Here is an 18191-nt window from a genome sequence, read left to right on the forward strand (position 1 = left end):
AAAACAAACCATGAAAGTAATTTATATAAATGGCACATTTGTTTTTAAAAAAAATCCACCTCACTTTCACACAGTCCGTCAAACCAGACCAGCTGCTCAGCTGCCTTCTGATCACCATCCGTCTTGCCTTAAGCCATGTAAAACTGCTTCACTGTTAAACGCTGGAAAAAAAATACTTATTTTTTGCTATTAGGCACATTTCGTCCAATTTTGAGTCATTGGCTTTATCTGAGTGGTTGTAAAAAAGCAACATCAACACCTACACAAAGTTTGACATTCTCCCAGCCTTCCTAGTCCCATTCCAGGCCGGTCAGACCAACAGACCTCCCCTTCCCTTTCCTGTCACCCTACAGTCAAAAACATTGTATATATATATGTGTGTGTGTGTGTGTGTGTGTGTGTGTGTGTGTGTGTGTGTGTGTGTGTAAGCATATTTGCCTGCTGCTTCCCTCAGCATTGCTCTGTGCGTCCAGCCTAACTAAACAACCATCTAAAATCTGGAGCTCCATGATCAAAGTGACTCAAACTGACAAAAACAAGCAGTGAGGCGCTGTGTCTAGCACAGGCCTCTATTCATAACCACAGAGCCACATGCAACAGCCAGTGTGACCAAGTCTTTTCCAAAGAAACAAACTCCTGCTTCAGCGCTATGAGTTTACACTTCCACTGGTGCTCCGAGTCATCACGGCATGTTGTCCTGCCAGTCTAAACATGCAGAGAGCGCGCAGGAGTAAAATGAGCTCTGACCTCATGGAAATAAGTGCTGAGATGCTTTGATCAGCTGTACCTGATGTGAGTAAATGCTACTCAAGTTAGCTGTGCTTACATTGCACACATTAAATACTGTTATGTAGACCAAGTGCTCATACTTATCCAGTGTAAGCTCTGTTCTTGAGTTAGTTAATTTATTATTTAATATGAATCCCAACCCCAACCAACACATCAAAACCAGAAGCTATGCAAACAAACAGAAAAACAGAAGAAGCAGCAGGTTCTCACGCTTACCATGACTTGACAAACATCAGTTATTAAGTTGTTTATATAAACAAATATGTTGTGTAAGCTGGTGCGTCTGAGGATGGTGGCTGGTTTCACCTGCAGCGCATTACACAGGTGCCCAGGATTGTTTGGACAGCTCCAATTTATGATTCTTACCAAACTTATTGAGCTGTTTATGAAAACGTCTGCAGACAGACACTGTTTTCAATTCTTGCAGCTTCAGGATATTGCCAGATGTCTGACATTGTGTGCATTCTCCTCCAGATGTGCTGCAGGACGTCTGGCTGACGGCTGGACAGACGAACGGAGAGAGACGCCAAGCAGCTTAGAGCGAAGCTAAAGAGTGAAATACCGTGATTTAAATGAAACTCGCTGAGCTTTTTCTGTGATTGAAGCTTTTCTTAAGTCATTTACATAAAACTACTAAATCTTTAATATTGGTAAGAGGCTTGGGTAGGTGTGTGCATGAGTGTGTGCAGGGCTCTGAGCAGAGAAGCCACATGAATTTAAATGATTGTGACAAATCACTTATGTTCATTTTTTAAATAAGGACGTTTTTAAGCTGACATTTTTTTTATATCAGGAAAAAAAAAAAGCACTGACATCCAGCATTTTATTTGTCATATTTTATGGAGAACATTAGTTAAGGCACATAACTCTCTGTAACCTGGTAGGACAGACAACAGTTACTGTAGCTCCCTTTATTCTTTATGGTAATGTAAGACTGCCCATACTGAAGCAGCTCTATGGTCTATGCAGAGAAACAGAAACTAATTAAGTCCCTCCCACCGTGGATGGGAAACAATTCTGTTTTCCACTGACTTTGTGGGTCAAAGTAAAACAAAAATACTGACAGTAACCTGTTAAATGGACGGATGGAAGCCTCGCCGTGGCAAAAGTATGGTGGCCCTGAGAGGACTGTAACTTAAGAAAACACCAGAAAATAGAAAAAAACTAAAATCGTAAAAGTGCAAAAAACACAAAAAAAGTTAAGTCTCAGTGCAGTGCGTTTGACCCAACTTTTGTCTTCTATATATTTTAGCTTTGTAACAGCTAAAGAGCTTTTTAAAAAGTTAAAAATATTTAGTGTAATATATAATTATAATAATAATAATATATATAATATATATATATATATATATATAAAATCAGACAAAATGCATTTTGTTCAATGCATTTCAGTCCTCTGTTGCATAACATGGGGATGACCTTTTTCCCCTCCAGTGGTTTTCAGAGTCTTTACAGTACACACAGCAGTACCAGCATAGGTCCACACAGGCACATTCCTGGCAGATTAGATGAAGGGCAATTTCTGCTGTTTACCCTGCAGCCTGAGCGATGAAAGATAGTAGCGCGCTGCCCTGATAACTTTCCAGACTTGTAAAATCCTGAGTTGTATCCAGTAAAACCCACTGCAGTGTTTGACATTCAATTCAAATGAATGGCTCCGGTACTCAAAGTACACTAGAGAGTACCTGACACAATGTGCTCGCACCTACACAGCCACTTAACATTGTTTTAAAGCAGGGCTGGTTTTTTGTCTGAGTGCCCACTAATGCTGCAAGAATAATAGCCGAGCTATCATGTGATGCCTTTTAAATTTATAGTCTATGTACTCAAAGCCTGTGCAGAAATTATAGTCCACGATGTCCATGTGCATGTATGTTGGAGTAATGGGGATGAACATAAAAGTGTGAGTCTGAGAGATGAGGATGAGCAGGACGGGCAGTTTTCAGTCGCTGCTTACATATTTACAGACTGGTCAGATATCCACAGGGGAAAAAGACGCTACTGTTGATAATACAACAAGATTTTAAGAGCCATGAGCCGTCTATTATGCCTCCACAAAGACCTTTGTGGTGCGTGTCTATGCACAGAAAGCACTCACGGTGACAGACACGCCTTATAAGGCTGTGGAGATGGCAGACGCCTGTCATGTAAAGCGCTGCAGTACGCTCGTGCACATTTTCTAACAGGAATTCATCGGTATTCATTCCCACAGCTGTGTGCGTGCGTGTGTCCCTGATCAAAGGCATTTATAGCAAAGCACAAAATACAGCCGAGCAAACAGACAATAAAAGTCGTTCTCCACAAACATCACAAGTGCAGCGACGTCTGAGCCCCGCAAGTGGTTGCACTGCACAACTTTACACCTACACGCCTGCCTCTACCCAGATGTGGAGACTGATAGCTGTCTTTCTTTTGCAAACATCTGCAAAAATCTCCAAATTTTTCTGCGTTATTCAACAGAGAGCTGATGGAGGGATACACGCCCCTCTGCAGAGAAAAATCAGTTACTGCTCAGGCTCCGTCTCTCGCTCTCTCATTTGTCACTTTCTCGTTTCAGTGTTTTAACACTGAGGGCGACGAGTCAAAGAGGAATGAGAAAATAAAGCAGGCCTTGTACACGCCACCGGACATCTGACTCCATCTGCTCCACGGAGGTGTGAATTTGAAGACGGGCAATTAAAGGAGCTCTAATTTGTGCGCCAGACGTTCTTTGACTCAGTGTGAGCCCCACCCTCCACAGTGCTGCAGTAGTGCACATCACGTCTTCCTCCCTCCTCTCCTCTAACCCTCCCTCTTCCCCACGTGTGCCGCTCCTCTCCTCCTCAGTCATGCCCCCCTTTTCCCCCCTCCTCCTCCTCTCCCGTCTTTCCAGATGGCCATATTAACACGGGGCCTTTTCCACACATACTCTGGCACACACGTGTCCTCATGACCGCCAGAAAGGCAATACCTCCTTCACATCTTTTCCAAAGCTCTTCCCACACTCACCCTTTCCCCTCTTTTCTTGCTCTACTTTCCTGCTTTTCCTCCTGGACAGCAACCAAATGGCAGCCGCCAAACTACATCTCCCCCACTTTTTCCTCTCGCTCTCTCTATATATCCATTCGGTCTCTGACAAACTGCCACGCTCCCCTCCCTTCCTCCTCCCTTCCTCCTCCCTCTCCTGACATGAGTTATTCTTCTGTAGCACAGCACTGAGAAAACCATGAGCTCATCATTTTCTCTGCAGATATACCATAACCCAAAATGAAAAGCCTCAACTCTAGTGTGACCGAAATGATCCTGCTGAGTCCATAAATACATACAGATCCTCTGCTTTGCAGAGGCAATCTAATGAAATCACAAGGACACAGAGTAACAATAAGACCAGACAGATTAACTAATAGCCTGCCGGCGCGTCAGACAAATGAAGGTCGATGAGTTAGAGAGTCGATGGGCTCCATTTGTTTACTTAACGACTGTCACTAAATCACCTGAAGCACACAAAGACGGAGGCGTGTGGACACACGCCGGTCCTTATGTGCACTTCTACAGGTGTGCAAGGACATGGGGTCATTTAGCGCTGCGGCAACCTTCAAGACAACCTCACTCACGCGCTGAAGGAGGCAAAGAGTACAACCAAACACAGACACGAAAATTCAATTGGCTGCGTAACTTTGAATTACCTCTTGGAGCTGAAAATGAGGGCTAATAAAATTCAGCTACAGCCTGAGAAAAATGCAGCGGCACAGGCAGGCTTAATGAAAAGTGCTAACTGCACCAAAATTCAGGAGAAAATCATTTCTGGCTTCATTTCACACATTAAGTAGAGTTAACGTGACGCAAAGACAGAGAAAGACGAGAAACGCTGAGAGAGGCCGAGAGAGTGAAGGTGGAAGAAGGATGGAGAGGGGTGGAGAGAGAGAGGGAGGGAGGGAGGAGAAGGAAAGGGTGCACTGCAATGCAGACACCTTTTGGCGTCAGCAGAAGTGCCCGGGCTCCAGCCGTGCATGTGTTAGCAGTGTGTGTAGATCTGCAGGCATCAACTCACCATCCTATCAGAACTAAAGCAAAATACACTATTGTGAGCTCCTCTCCCATTTTTTTAAAGGTGACAACATTATTACGGCTTTATATGAGACAATCAATTCGTAGATCAATCGGAAATTATCAATAGTTACTGTAACTGTTTCAATTATATTTCAAGCAAAGATGAAGCCTTTTTTTATTTGAGAGAGAGAGAAATCTGGTCTGACTGTTTTATACGACAGCAAACTGATCATCTTTGTTTTGTTCCACCTTTGGTTTGATTGGACCAACAACCAATTAGACGACATCGGTTAGCTGGGTAAGCCAAGTAGTTTTTTCAATTTCAATTCAATTTCAGTTATATAGCATCAAATGACAACAACACTCACCTCAGGGTGTTTTTTTTTATTTAAATTTACCATTTTCTGACATGTTTTACGCAAACCTCACAATGAGCTTTTATTCGATGACGTAACGCCGCTACACTGTAATGTTTTCCATCCAGTCCAGAATGTAGTTTTGACAGCACACGACTATACGTGTAATATCTCTTAGTGAGGTGACCTGAGTCAAGTTTGCGCTGTATTCAGTGGCTAAACAGTGAGGAACGGTTTGCTATAGGAAACCCATCATTAGCCGTTGTTTTACTTGCAAGAAGACAGATCTGTGAGGATGGTTTAACAGTACGACTCATACGTATTCCATATGAGGTTGGCACACAGCAAAGCACACAGTAACAGCCACGGTCATATTAGTGCCAGTATAATTATTTCTAACTGTGTAATCAAATAAAGCTGCTGTCGGGTTAATTGATTAAAATGATGTTTAAAGTCACACATTTCTGCTTCCACTTCCTCAAAGTGAGCAGTGAGGGTTTGCAGGTTTCTCTTTTGTGAATAGTTTTGGAAATTTTGTCAGATAAACCAAACAATTTGAAAATAAATTGGGGTCTGGGAAACGCCGGCACTGTTTCTGTGCTGTTTGAACATTTTCTAAAGGATTTGTGAAAATATGCGAGTAAACAGTCAGTAAAAACAAAGTATGATACATGTGAGCACATGCGTACATTTGCAGAGATTTAATTGATGTCGTCACCAGAGATGGGCAGTAACGCCTTATTTGTTACTTATAACGCGTTACTGTAATCTGATTATTTTTCCAAGTAGCGAGTAAAGTAAGGGATTACTATTGCAAAAACGGTAATTAGATTACAGTTACTTTCCCGTAGGAACGCTGCGTTACTGCGTTACTAAAACCGTGATTTTTTGCGAGAATGTCTCATGACAGTGATGTAAGCGAGTGCGCCGTTCGTGACAACAGCTGTGTGCAGATCAGCAATGGATAATATATCGAGTGCGGGAGAGAGTATGAGCCTGCAGTGTTTAAAGCGTGGAAGTACTGACCTTACTTTGAGTTTGATTCCATAAAAAGTGACAAAAACATTAGCGTCCGTTATGCGTGGGAAGAAAACTTCTTTTTACAGCGAAAAAAAACCCCCTAAACTTCCAAGCAAGCGCCGAGTGCGCGACGTAATGGGAAATTCACAGAGAAACGCTGCACCAGGGTAAACCTCCGCCTACCCTACTCCTGCTTTACAGGTGAAAATAGAGCAACAGGACCACGGAGTCTTTTATTATTTTATTTATTTTCTGCTGTGTTTTACTTGCATCTATTTGAAAGAGTGAGTGTAAACACAAAAAAAATATTTTATGTGCTGGAATGTGCAGAAAATAGGTTTAAATATTAAACAAATTTCTTCCAGTCAGAGAATGTTGCATATAATTAAATTTCTGCTTGATGCATAAAGTTAAAAGATTAAAACTAATAAAACAAGATTTAAAAAGAGACTTTTCCATTTGATTACATTTTGTATGATGGATTATGCAGAAAAAGTAGAATTGGGCTGAAAGATCTATCGCTTTATCACCTATTCAGGTTGTAAATCGTGTTTTTAAAAAGTAACTAAGTAATTAATTACTTTTGGGGAAGTAATCAGTAATTAGTTACTGATTACTTTTTTCAAGCAACTTGACCAACACTGGTCATCACACATTTCACACATAACGCCTACACGGATAATACCATATGTGGATCTTTGGATTTTAAATGTGAATCCACACATGCTTTGAAATCCAAAAGACGTCGCTGTCCACGCTCATGAAAAACATCTAACGAATAAATGCTCATTGAGGCAGAGAAATCCTTCTGTGTCACCTACTTTTTCACTGAACTCATTCAGGCATTCTGCCAAAAACATCTCCACTCACCATGTTTATGGGTGTGCTGGTCAGATCCCTCTCTGTGACCAGTCTGTCCTTGTCTGTGACGTACAGGCCTTTCTGGGCCAGCGCCTGAATGACAGCATTGTGTCCCAGTAACGGTTTGACAGCATCGCTGCGGAGGATCAGGCTTCCCGCCCGGCAGTAGAGCTCTGCAGACTGAAGCAGGCAGGCGACCGGAGGCTTCAGGTGCTCCTGGTTGTATTGGTCCCTGTAGAAAGGCTCAGCCAGCTCCTCTGGCACTGCATCTGAGGGGTAATACAGAAACAGAAAATGAGACAGGTCAAAGTTCGCACCTGCAGTTCCTCATATGGCCACTTGAGACCATTCTACTTTTACAGCAGAAATAAACAAATCAAATTCAGTTTTGGTCTTCATGAATCTGCACGGGACGGTTATTTCCTTTTATTTCCACAGATCTTACTCATTTAAATTATATTATGCTAATATAATTAAGACCATAGCCACCTACAGAGAAAGGTGGGCTTGGAAACAGGTGACTGGAGCTACTAGCTGTCTGCTAATGACGCTCACTGAACAGGACCTCTCAGCTCTCTCTGTTCTGTGTCAGTGCTTCACAAATTATAGCATCCCATGTGGTTCATTTTACTAACAGGCCATTCAGGAAGTCTGTGCTCCAGGTTTGTTTTTTTTAAATAGTGAACACCTAGTAGCTCTGCGTCTGTGCAATGCACCCATGCAGGCTACGGATGTGCCTTGCTAACCCAAAAAACAAGATGATGATGGACAACATGCCAAACTCAACACTGTGGCCACAAAAACACTCACCTGCTACTTCATTAGGCACACCTGTTCAACTGCTCGTTAACACAAATATGCAATAATGGCAGCAACTCAATGCATTTAGCCATGCAGACATGGTCCGAGCACCCAAATGGGGAAGAAAGGTGATTTAAGAGACCCTGAACGAGGCATGCGCCTCTTTTGACCACAGTGAACCCATCGTCTGACGACTGTTTCCAGCACGATAACAAAACTCAAATCATCTCAAACTGGCTTCTTGAACACGACAATGACCTCACTGTACTCAAACGACCTCCACAGTCACCAGTTCTCTGCCCAACAGAGCGCCTTCAGAATGTGCTGGTACTGGAGATTCACATCATGGATGTGCAGCGAACAACTGTGTGACGCTATTGTGTCAACATGGAGCAAAATCTGAGGAACGTTTCTGTCCAACTTTCACCTTTAACCTTGTTGAATCTACGCCATGAAGGATTTGAACAGTCCCGAAGGCATCAATGCTAAGAAACAATCACACAGAGAATCAAACAGATAATAAAAATGAAACCTGAATTTTACGCTCTGCTTTTCCTGTCTTTGCTACAATTCGCTACACTCTAACACACCGACACTCACAAACTTTCAGAATGTAATCAACACATATGTCAGGAGGACTACTGCATGTCCAATTCAGAGCCTGTGTTAGTGTTGGTGGAAGTGTGTGTTACAAAGCATGAAGCACCTTCTAATCCTGTTACCTCATCCTGTAAATCTGATTTGAAGAAAATAGCCAAACAGAAACAGACACACACAAACCAGCTTCTAGAAGTCGCTCACTCCGGATCCTTTTCATCCTACTATGCTGTTGTTAACCACAGGTTGTGACTCACAGCTGAACTAGTCATTAATCTATCACTGAATGACATACATACTGCGCATATGAACTTCCATCCCACAGGCATGACTTTCAGACAAGACGCCTGTATAAGAATGTGTGTGACACACTTTTAAAAGACTGTGTGCTTCAATACGCGTGTATTCCTGGTGTGTAGGGTCATTTCCTCTCTGCCTGCGTCTGAATCACCCTGAGGAAAACAAAGGACACTGAAGGAATCCATCTTAAAGGTACAGCTTTCCTCTTCGAAACAAGAAAAACAGTGTGGAAGAAAAAGCTTTACCAAACAACTTTTTTTTAAAAAAATCTAATATGTAAAGCTCAGTGCAGGGGAAAAAAAAACTCTATTAGGCTTGTGATCAAACCTCAGCAGTTTTCCAGTGGCTGTGGTTAGCACAAGCCTCCCTGTGCTTCGACAGCGGGTGATGAAAAGAGATATTTAAAGCAACAGGCAGATGTTAAACGGCTCCATAACAAGCCCTCCTGCATCCAGCCTCAGCGTTCAATAATGCTTTCTGTGTCACTTTAAAGTCCTAAAGAAATCACATGACCTTTTACACTTAAAGGTCAATAAAACAATTAAACAAGGAGCTAGAGCAGGCTAGGACGAAGAGCCCCGCTTTTGTAGAGTTCATGAAAATTTGCCTGGTCAAGTAAAAACTCTCTCCTTTGTGTTGGCCATCAAAGAGGAAACAGACAGGAAGTAGCTGCCACAGGAAGTCCACATGGAGAAGACTGTTCCCCTGGAGACCTTTGGGATTACCGCTCAGCAGCGTTTATATCTGCTGGCTTAGAGCTCTACGTTTAAATAGAATACATATTAGTTTTACTGGGTCTAGTTTAGTGCTCATCTTGATTATTAGTGCTCCCTTTAAACCTTTAAAGACTTCTTTGGTCATTTGTGTGAAAACAACACTGACATCTTGTTTGAAAACTGTTGGTGAATGCATAAGCTACCAGACATGGAGCACCAAGAACACTCACGTTATGTTCCTGTCAATCTGGTGGATGTAAGTCTCAACAAGTCTCAACATCTATGGTCTCAACAACTCCGCTCGTTACACGTCAGATATCATCAAGTTTCTGATGTAGTAGCTGGGGAGCGCATTTACACTGGAGCACCTAAAATAAGGTCAACTAAAGGCCAGTAACAACCAAGTACACGAGCACCTAGAGAACCAAACTCTGTGCTTCTCGTTATCCAGAACATCCTTGAATACTCTATTCTATTAATAGTTAGCACTGTGGCCGTGCTGCTGAAAAACTCACAAACTCTGTTGCTGATCTTTTCAGCTCATGTGATATCAGTCTGCAGCTTTAAAAAGGATAGATTTTCAGGGTTGTATATATATAGACACATATATGGCATGCAGATCCATTTCTCTGAAGTTGGGGCACAAACTTTAAACTGATGGGCACAGAGCTGTTCCCACTGAGCACCACCGGACTCAAGCCATAGCTCATGCTTCCTATCTAGGCCAAACAGGACTCTGAGGACCGGTTATGAATTGGGCCACAGTTCTCGCCGGTGCTGGGAGCTGAAACTGTGTCACCGGAGGCACGGAGGGAGAAAAAACCCCCCACCAAAGTGGCAGCAGCAGCATGCTGCAACAGCCGCAGGGTCCTGCACAACCAAGCTTGGCCTTCTCACACGCTACTATCCTGCATGTCTCTCCACCATGTCATTGCTCCTGAGGCTGAAGAAAAGTAACGTAGTGCTCACATTGGTAAACGCTGTAAGATCAATGAGGTCTGCCTCATTGTCTGTCTGTGTAGTGTCCACGCAGATGTTTAAAGACTTCATTAACAGCTGGATGAACCTCTGGGCTCAGACGATGCTGGAATTGCTCCATCTTTATGAGGCCGAGATGTTTCACAGAGTACAAGAGACAGGCTAACGCTGAGGTACACACACATGCTGTCACATATACAGACAGAGATCCACATGAAAACACCACCATGACAGAAGAAGCTACAGCTAACACTGGGCTGCCTGGAACCTGTGAGCTCTAAGCAGCTGTTAGACACAGAGAATCATTTCAGGAGGAGATATGAAAAAAATTCATTGTAATCATTTAAATGTTTTTTCCACTAAGTAAATGTGATGAAACTCATGTGTTTATGGGTTCTTTGCCATTTTTCTTCACTTTATGTAATGATAAAATTAAAGTTTCGGCACAACCTTTGGGTTTAATAATCATTAGTCAACATTTATCAGATGGCCTGATGTAGAGAAAAGCAAGTTTGCCATGATTAAAAACACAATTAGCCAAAGCAGAAGAGTCTGTGCATGGTTCAGCCCACTGATTACTTCAATGATCATATTTTATGCATGTGAATAAATGCACGTGTGCATTTTATTTATAATCCATTCTTCCGGGGAGTATTTTGATTTTTTTTCTTTTAAGACCAAACTATTATTCTCTTATTATACCAACAAGTTACAGTCCTAAACTGAAGTTATGAGCAGAAGCTGATCCGATCTGTCCAACCTGACTTCTGCTATTGGGAATAATTAGCAGCAGGTCAGCAAAAGGTTAAACCAATAATCCTGAACCAATAGTGGAGGGATACAGTGAGGCTGATATGACATATGGACTGACTTTAGAAACCCAGCCTAATGTAACCAGGAGAGACATTATTATGGGCTCCAGCTAGTTTAAGCCTTCATATAGACTCCAGGTTAGTGTGCGGTTAAATAGGACTTTGAATGGGAAATAATGGGAAGATTTCTTGCCCTAATAACGAGGTTTAATTGTGTTTGTCTGTCACAGTGAGAGTCTGATTACAGGATGCTGTTTACAAAACAGTCTCACTTGCACACCCTCTGGTCCGACACGACAGCAGGCCTTATTATTACACATGTTAGATAATTATCTTAACAGCGTTTTCCACTATTCTCGTCCAAAAAATAAATTTAAAAAAAGGGAAAGGAGGAGCGAGGCACCACCTACCCGAGCCGAAAGCCTTGGCCACCAGCCACGTCAGGCTGCATGATATCTTGGCCCTGGTGAAGTCGTAGTGATCGAAGCTCTTGATGGCAGGGACGATGAAGGTCCGTCTCATCCCTCTGTCATCTGTCGCATCTCCCATTGTTTCACTGTGAGGGACCCGCTGCTTTACTGCTGCTGCTGGAGGCTCAGTCTGCAGGAGTTCCTCCTGACTGCGGATAACATCCCGTCCAGAGGAATTCAATGCACCAAAATTTCCTTCTCCCAAAAAAACCGAAAAGAATCAAAGGGGGAAAAAACCCAACAACTTTGGCCTGGTTTCTGAGAGCACGACGAGTTGGAAATGAAACGGCGCCCCTCGGTTCATATGAGCTCCATCCTCAGCGTTACGTTTCCGTGATAGCCTTAAACCCTGGCAGCACGGCGCAGTTTAGTGGCAGGATTTCTGAAGATTTCCTCCATTCCCTGACATTACTATCCTCCGGTCTCCCGACATAACGGAGCAGCTGTGTGGCACGGGAGGAGCGCTAGAGCCCGGCACCACGGGGCACTTCCCCGGTCACACCGAGTTGGCTGTTGGTGTTCATGCCGCTCTCCTTCTTCTTCTTTTTCCCCCTTTCCTAACTGTTTTCTCACCCTCTGTATCTCGGCGGCGTCTCCCCTGCGCTTTTCCTGCCGCACTGATCGGAGGATGGAGCGCACTGCGCACGCGCGATCCACCCACCCAGTCTGCTCAGTCCTGACAGGAGTCGCCACAGTGTAATATAAACCAAGGTGGAGTTAACTAAATCCCAGATGTTGTTTCCAAGGAGAAATACACTTCCAGCTAGTTCAACATGTTCTCCTAATGCTGTGAGGCGATCCGCAGTTCACTGAAGTGTTAGGAGATGAGGACAGAATTATTAGCATCCCACCTCAAAAATGTGCTTAAAATATTCAATCAGTGGTGCGCACAGTCTCCCACAGTGTGATGTTATAGTACGACCGTCTGTCGCTACAGACATAGTATCATGTTACATACTGTTGGCATCCTTACAAAATGTACACAGAAACCTGACAATGTGATGTGGAAGAAAATTTAGAATCAGAAGAAGGCTCTGGGCTTCTTCTCAGTTGGCTCAGTGGGTAGATTGGGTCATCTAACAATTGAAAGGTCAGTGGATTGATCTGTTGCTTCACCAGTCCACATACCCAAGTATTCTCGGGCAACATACAGAGCCTCAGGTCCAAACTGGGAGCTGGTTCCATGGCAGCCTGAAAGCTTAAGTCTTTGCCTCCCATTCTACTTTTAGAAACTCGAGGAACCACAGGTAAGCCCACAGTCTGAAAGCAAAGTGCTCTATTAGACTTACGTGATAGAATGACATCTTTAAGATATGTGACCTTCAGACCATTCAGGACTCTGTATGTGAGGAGAGGGACTTCAAAGCTACCTCTGGATATTACAAAGGCAGAAAGAGAGATCCTAACATGAAAAGCATACGATCTCTCTTTCTAGTTTCTGTCAGCACTCTTACTTACATTTGAAACCAGCTGGATGATTGTTGTTGGGACCTCACAGTAATAATAAATTACAATAATCCAGCCTGGAGGAAATGTGGGTTTTTCAGCATCACTCTGAGACAGGATGCTCATAACTTTGACAATATTGTACAGAAGAAAAAAGACAGTCCCAGTACACCACCACCAACGTCTGCTGCCTCATAATAAACGCCAAGAAGAATTATCAGCTTTTCAACATTTTGTTTGAAAACTGAAAATAGAGAACATATAAATAGAATTAATAGCAGAAATGCTGCATTAGATTTCAGTGCCCGGTGAATATACGTGATGCGACACAACTCACATGCTAATAATCAACATTTTGATTTTGACTGTGTGGAAATGATGTCAGAACTATCATTATCTTCAATTTATTTAAAATAAATTTATATCACAATAAAGTGCAAAAAGCAAATGTTTCTCATAACCTTCTGAAGTATGTCAGTGGTCCAAAGCTTACGGACTAAAATTCTTACATGACAGAAGTTCAGGTCATAACAACTTGAGATGCTTTCTTAGCAACTGAGACTGAGGATCAGTCACAGAAGACAAAAGTACCATGAAACAAAGCACAAATGTGTTTGACAAAGACATCATCATCATCACCATCAGTAAACCCTTTGATATTACATCAGAAAATGTGACACACAAGGAGAACTTAAATGAAATATCAATGACACTAACAGTAAATCTATATAAAAAGAAGAAGAAGAAGAAGAAGAAGAAGAAGAAGAAGAATCAGCAGAACTAAAAAGACATCTGGAAATGTACGTTTCTTTTGAAAGGTTTTAAAAGTTTTCCCTGGTAGTTTGTTTTGACATGAATATGACCCGATCAGCAAGTTCTTTAAAATCATCTTTCCAACCAATCACCGTTTGTCAACAAGTTGCTTCTTGTTGCATTTCCCCCCCTTCATTTCAACTTAATCATCATCCAAATGTTACACATCTGTTCCAAAGTTTACACAGCAATTTCCTCCCCTCCCCACCAACCAGTCCTGCAGGTGGCTGCCCTTCCCTGAGCCTGGTTCTGCTTTTTCTTCTCGCAGTCACCAAGTGCTTGCTCAGAGGGGGTCGTCTGATTGTTGGGGTTTTCTCTCTGTTATTGTAGGGTCTTTACCTTACTGTATAAAGCAACTCGAGGCGGCTGTTGTTGTGTTTTGGCGCTATATAAGTAAAACTGAATTGAATTGAACTGATTACATTTGGCCATACTCAAATCAGCACTTGAGATGAATATGGAAATTATATTAAAATTACTTTTTGGACAGTGACTATGCGAGATGACTGCAGTCATGGGAATGGATGAGAAGTGTGTAAGAGTGCTGCACCCTAGTGTCTGCAAAGAGCTCATACAGCTGAAGAGGTTAAAAAGGAAGCCTCTCTTATTAGTCAGTAGATGGCACTCCTATGCCAATTATACCATAAAATGGCCCTGCTCTGTTCAGCATACTTTATCACTACTACACTGTTTTCATGTACTTAATGGCTCTTTTGCTGCTCTATTGGGATTTCTTTCGCTGACAGGTTTGATTGCACTGACGTAAACTACAGCAAATAAATTCCTCATAGTGGTCGTTACAGCTTTAACACTTTAGTGTTCAGGAAAAACATGAATACTTCTTTCATTCTCAGCATATAAACTGATGCAACACGTGCCATAAAATGTCCAGCTTCACTGCTCCCCCTTTGTTTAATTGGAATCCTCCCTGTTTGCATTTCCACCCAAATCCACATTCATTCGAGAGTCGTTACCAATCATAATGTAGTTAGCATTTTCAATATGAATGTTTGGCTGTGGGTGCCACGCAGCCGTCGGGGGCCCTGGTCGAAGGTTTGGTTCTACTGAGATTGTCAGATTGCTTATTTTATTTAAATGCTTCATTGTCTGTTTCTGAGCTTTCTCCTGTTTCCAGATCCATCTCTGTTTTTTAATTTTTGCAGGCAACAATGACTTTTGGATCTTTTTCTCAAAGTTCTTTCTCTCTTCAAGTGGATTCACTCCCTGCAGCACCATAGGCATATCCTGTTTGGGCATGCAGTTCTCTCGTGGCAGCAGAGGGATCACAGTGTTGTACTTATGTGCCTTGTTTATAGAGTTGACGAGGGCAGCGTTCGCCTTTAGATCCAGCATGCAAGTGTTGAAGTTGCGGGTAAGCAGCAGCAGGGTGAAGGCTGAGTTGTTGATGGCGTCCTCCATGCTCTTTATAGTGGTCTTTCCGGCGATGGAAAAGTCAGAGAAAGTCGCACCTTCAAATTCACCACCAATGACTGCTTCTATTTTCTCCTTTATGCTTTCGGCCATATCTGAATCTTCCGGTGCATGCAAGATAACAAATGCATAAAACATTTCTTCTTCCTCTTCTTCCACAGCTTTGCTTTCATGTATTTCTCCAGGAACACTCGTCTTCGGTAGTTTAGGACTTGGCGTTTTTGTTTGATTGTCTGATTTCGTGTCACTCTCATTGCTCACTAGTGATGCTGCTGCTGCTGCGCCATACTTACTTGAGTCTTGTTTTGGGTCAAATGGAGGAGATCCAGTGGTCTTAGGCTGAGCTTCAGATGACTGAGGTGGCTCGGTCACATTTTGGGCTCTGTTTTCTTTAACGCTGAGGACGGGAGGATTCGATTTGGGGTTTCCTGGGTTCCCTGGAGAGGTTCTGTGTGCTTGAAACAAGATTGTTGAGGGCATACTTATCTCCAGATGAGTAGGGTAAGAGGGCATTGAGGGGAGATTTGCACTGAGGGGGCTGGGAAGAGATGAAGCTGATGAAACCTGAGATTTTTCCACGCTACTGAGAAGATTGGAGTCAGGCTCTGCCTTCTGATCACTGGAGGGGGACATCCACTCTGCACACTCAGGCCCACAGACATTTTTAGCTTCCTCCAGGAATTTATAGTTGTATAGTTCCAGGTCATTACCATTTCTTGTTTTTACGCAGTCACTAGAAAGAGCTCGCTTGTATGCCAGATTTCTCAGCAGTGGATCACACAGCCTCTGCTCTGTCAAAACTTTAAAAACATGAGCCAGCTCTGCCAACGATTCTCCCGTTAAGGCTTCAAAAAGACCGCAATGGGATCCAAAATCTTCCAAATTGCCTCCTCTCATCTGACACTTCTCGGCCACATGCTTAGCGAGGGAGCTGTCCGTCAACATCTGGAGTTTGTCGAGAGCTTCCACCTCCTTGTGGAGGACGATGAGACACAAGGCGTGTATGATTTTATCTTCAGGAGAGTCACCCAACTGGAATGTCAGACTAAGGAGTCGTTCTGAAGGTGTCTTAACAAGAAGGTCAAAGACATCCCTCAGTCCTGTCCCATGGTTGGCTCGGCTCTCGAGACTCATTTTCAACTTCACCTGTGAGCCAGCGTGTAACAAAGTCGATGGGATCACATGTGACTGTCGAGCATAACCATTCTCAGTTCTTCAGGGACTTGAGTTGCTGAAGAAGTGCCGTTTCCTGTATGTTCCTCTTTCTTTAGGCATAAAAAAAGAAAACGTGTCAGAAATCACAGAGCTAACACGTGGTCACAACATGATGTGCTTCAACTGTATTCAAAAAGTAACTTCAATGAATTTTAATACATCAAGCTTAGCATTTTGTCTCCCTCTTGTGATCTTTCATTATTCCTCTTTGGATTATGTTCTGTAGCGGTAAAATAAACTTTCATCTGATCATTTTGGACTAAAACAACGGAAATCAGGACCAGCATCATGTTCCAAAAGCTATGACTGAGCTATGTGTGTGTTTCTAGCTCAGAATAAGGAAGTCCCAAAGAGTGCTTTTCTGCTTCAGTTAAGTTTTCAGATAGAAACTTTTTTATCTTAAAATCCAAAAACAAGGCTCTGAGAGACCGATGATTCCTCAGAATAACCCTAGCCTCAATAAGTCTCCTCAAACTTCTACACTAAACTTTTCCAGTGAACGTACCTGCTGAAGTTGTAGGCCTCTGCCAGCCTGAAGTAATTTTGGAGGACATACTGATGATGTCACAGCTTGCGAAGTACAGGAGCTCAAGAGGGACAAAAGACTGAAGCAGGAAGAAGCCTCAATCCCAACTGAGACTACGGCTCTCCTGTGGGTTCTCCATATTACAGAGCTGTACCGTCCTTAAGAGACTCTATTTATAATGTAAACATTTAACACTTTAACATGTATTTTCATATAGTATGGTAACTTTTTCATACAGTTTGCATCTGCCAAGAAGACAAAGAAAAAAAGATCTCTTCTTGCGGGGAAGTGTGGAAGTCTTGAGCACAATGGGCGTACAAGAGAGGAGGAATTCTGGCATTTTCCCCTCTCGGCTGAGAGGCAAGTGTATTTTTATCCTCAGAGGAAACCTCCAACCCTGTATTTACCAGGGGTGGGGTCACACCAGGCACACTGAAAACCAAGATCAAGTCCTTCAATGCAGCGCAGACACAGAGCCTCTCTGTTCTGAGTGCAGAGAGCGGTATGTGATATGTTTACTGCACGTAACCATTTCTGAAGGATTAATGTGACTCTATAGGAAGTGTGGTTTTTATGCCTTCCTTAAATATCTCAAGGCTGGAATTTCAGTTTCTTTATGGAATAAGACACATAGCACACACACACACGCGCGCGCAACTGACAGCAAGCCAAGAAAACCAAAATCAAGAAACCATAAGAATGGTACATTTAATCTACACTCACTGGCCACTTTATTAGGTACACCTTGCTAGTATTGGGTTGGGCCCTCTTTTGCCTTAAGAACAACCTTTATTCTTCAGAGATCCACCGCAGGACTGAAGTGTGGTTACTGTGGAGGCCTTTTGAGTACAGTGAACTCGCTGAAACCAGTTTGAGAAGAAGCCATCGGAAAATGGGTACACTGCAGTCATAAAAGGATGGACATGGTTAGCAAGAACAGTCAGACTGTGGTGTTTAAAAGATGCTCCCACACCATTACACCGTCACCACATTAATCAAGACAGGATGGATCCATGTTTTCGTGTTGTTTA

At 42.8% G+C, this 18191-nt stretch overlaps 2 protein-coding genes across 4 annotated transcripts in view; both read right to left on the minus strand.

Moving 5' to 3' along the window:
• camsap2b (calmodulin regulated spectrin-associated protein family, member 2b) overlaps positions 1-13468 on the minus strand; it is a 33846-nt gene extending 20378 nt beyond the window's left edge. For all 3 annotated transcript variants that reach the window (XM_005920454.3, XM_005920455.3, XM_005920452.3), the window contains exons 1-2: positions 11670-13468; positions 7065-7324 (exon numbers count right to left, since the gene is read on the minus strand). In XM_005920454.3, coding sequence (XP_005920516.1) covers positions 7065-7324; positions 11670-11808 — 399 coding nt within the window. In that variant the 5' untranslated portion in view covers positions 11809-13468. The remainder of the gene's footprint in view (positions 1-7064; positions 7325-11669) is intronic.
• A 167-nt stretch (positions 13469-13635) lies between these two features.
• On the minus strand, positions 13636-17240 carry ticam1 (toll-like receptor adaptor molecule 1). Its single transcript, XM_005920451.3, has 2 exons — positions 17140-17240; positions 13636-16684 (listed from the first exon to the last, which is right to left on the minus strand). Exon 2 carries the CDS (start codon positions 16551-16553, stop codon positions 14901-14903), a length of 1653 nt encoding a protein of 550 aa, XP_005920513.1. The 5' UTR covers positions 16554-16684; positions 17140-17240; the 3' UTR covers positions 13636-14900.
• Positions 17241-18191: the final 951 nt, after the last annotated feature.

This window comes from Haplochromis burtoni, unplaced genomic scaffold (assembly GCF_018398535.1).
Source record: "Haplochromis burtoni strain Fernald_Lab_line unplaced genomic scaffold, NCSU_Asbu1 Contig_41, whole genome shotgun sequence".
Lineage (NCBI taxonomy): Eukaryota > Metazoa > Chordata > Actinopteri > Cichliformes > Cichlidae > Haplochromis > Haplochromis burtoni.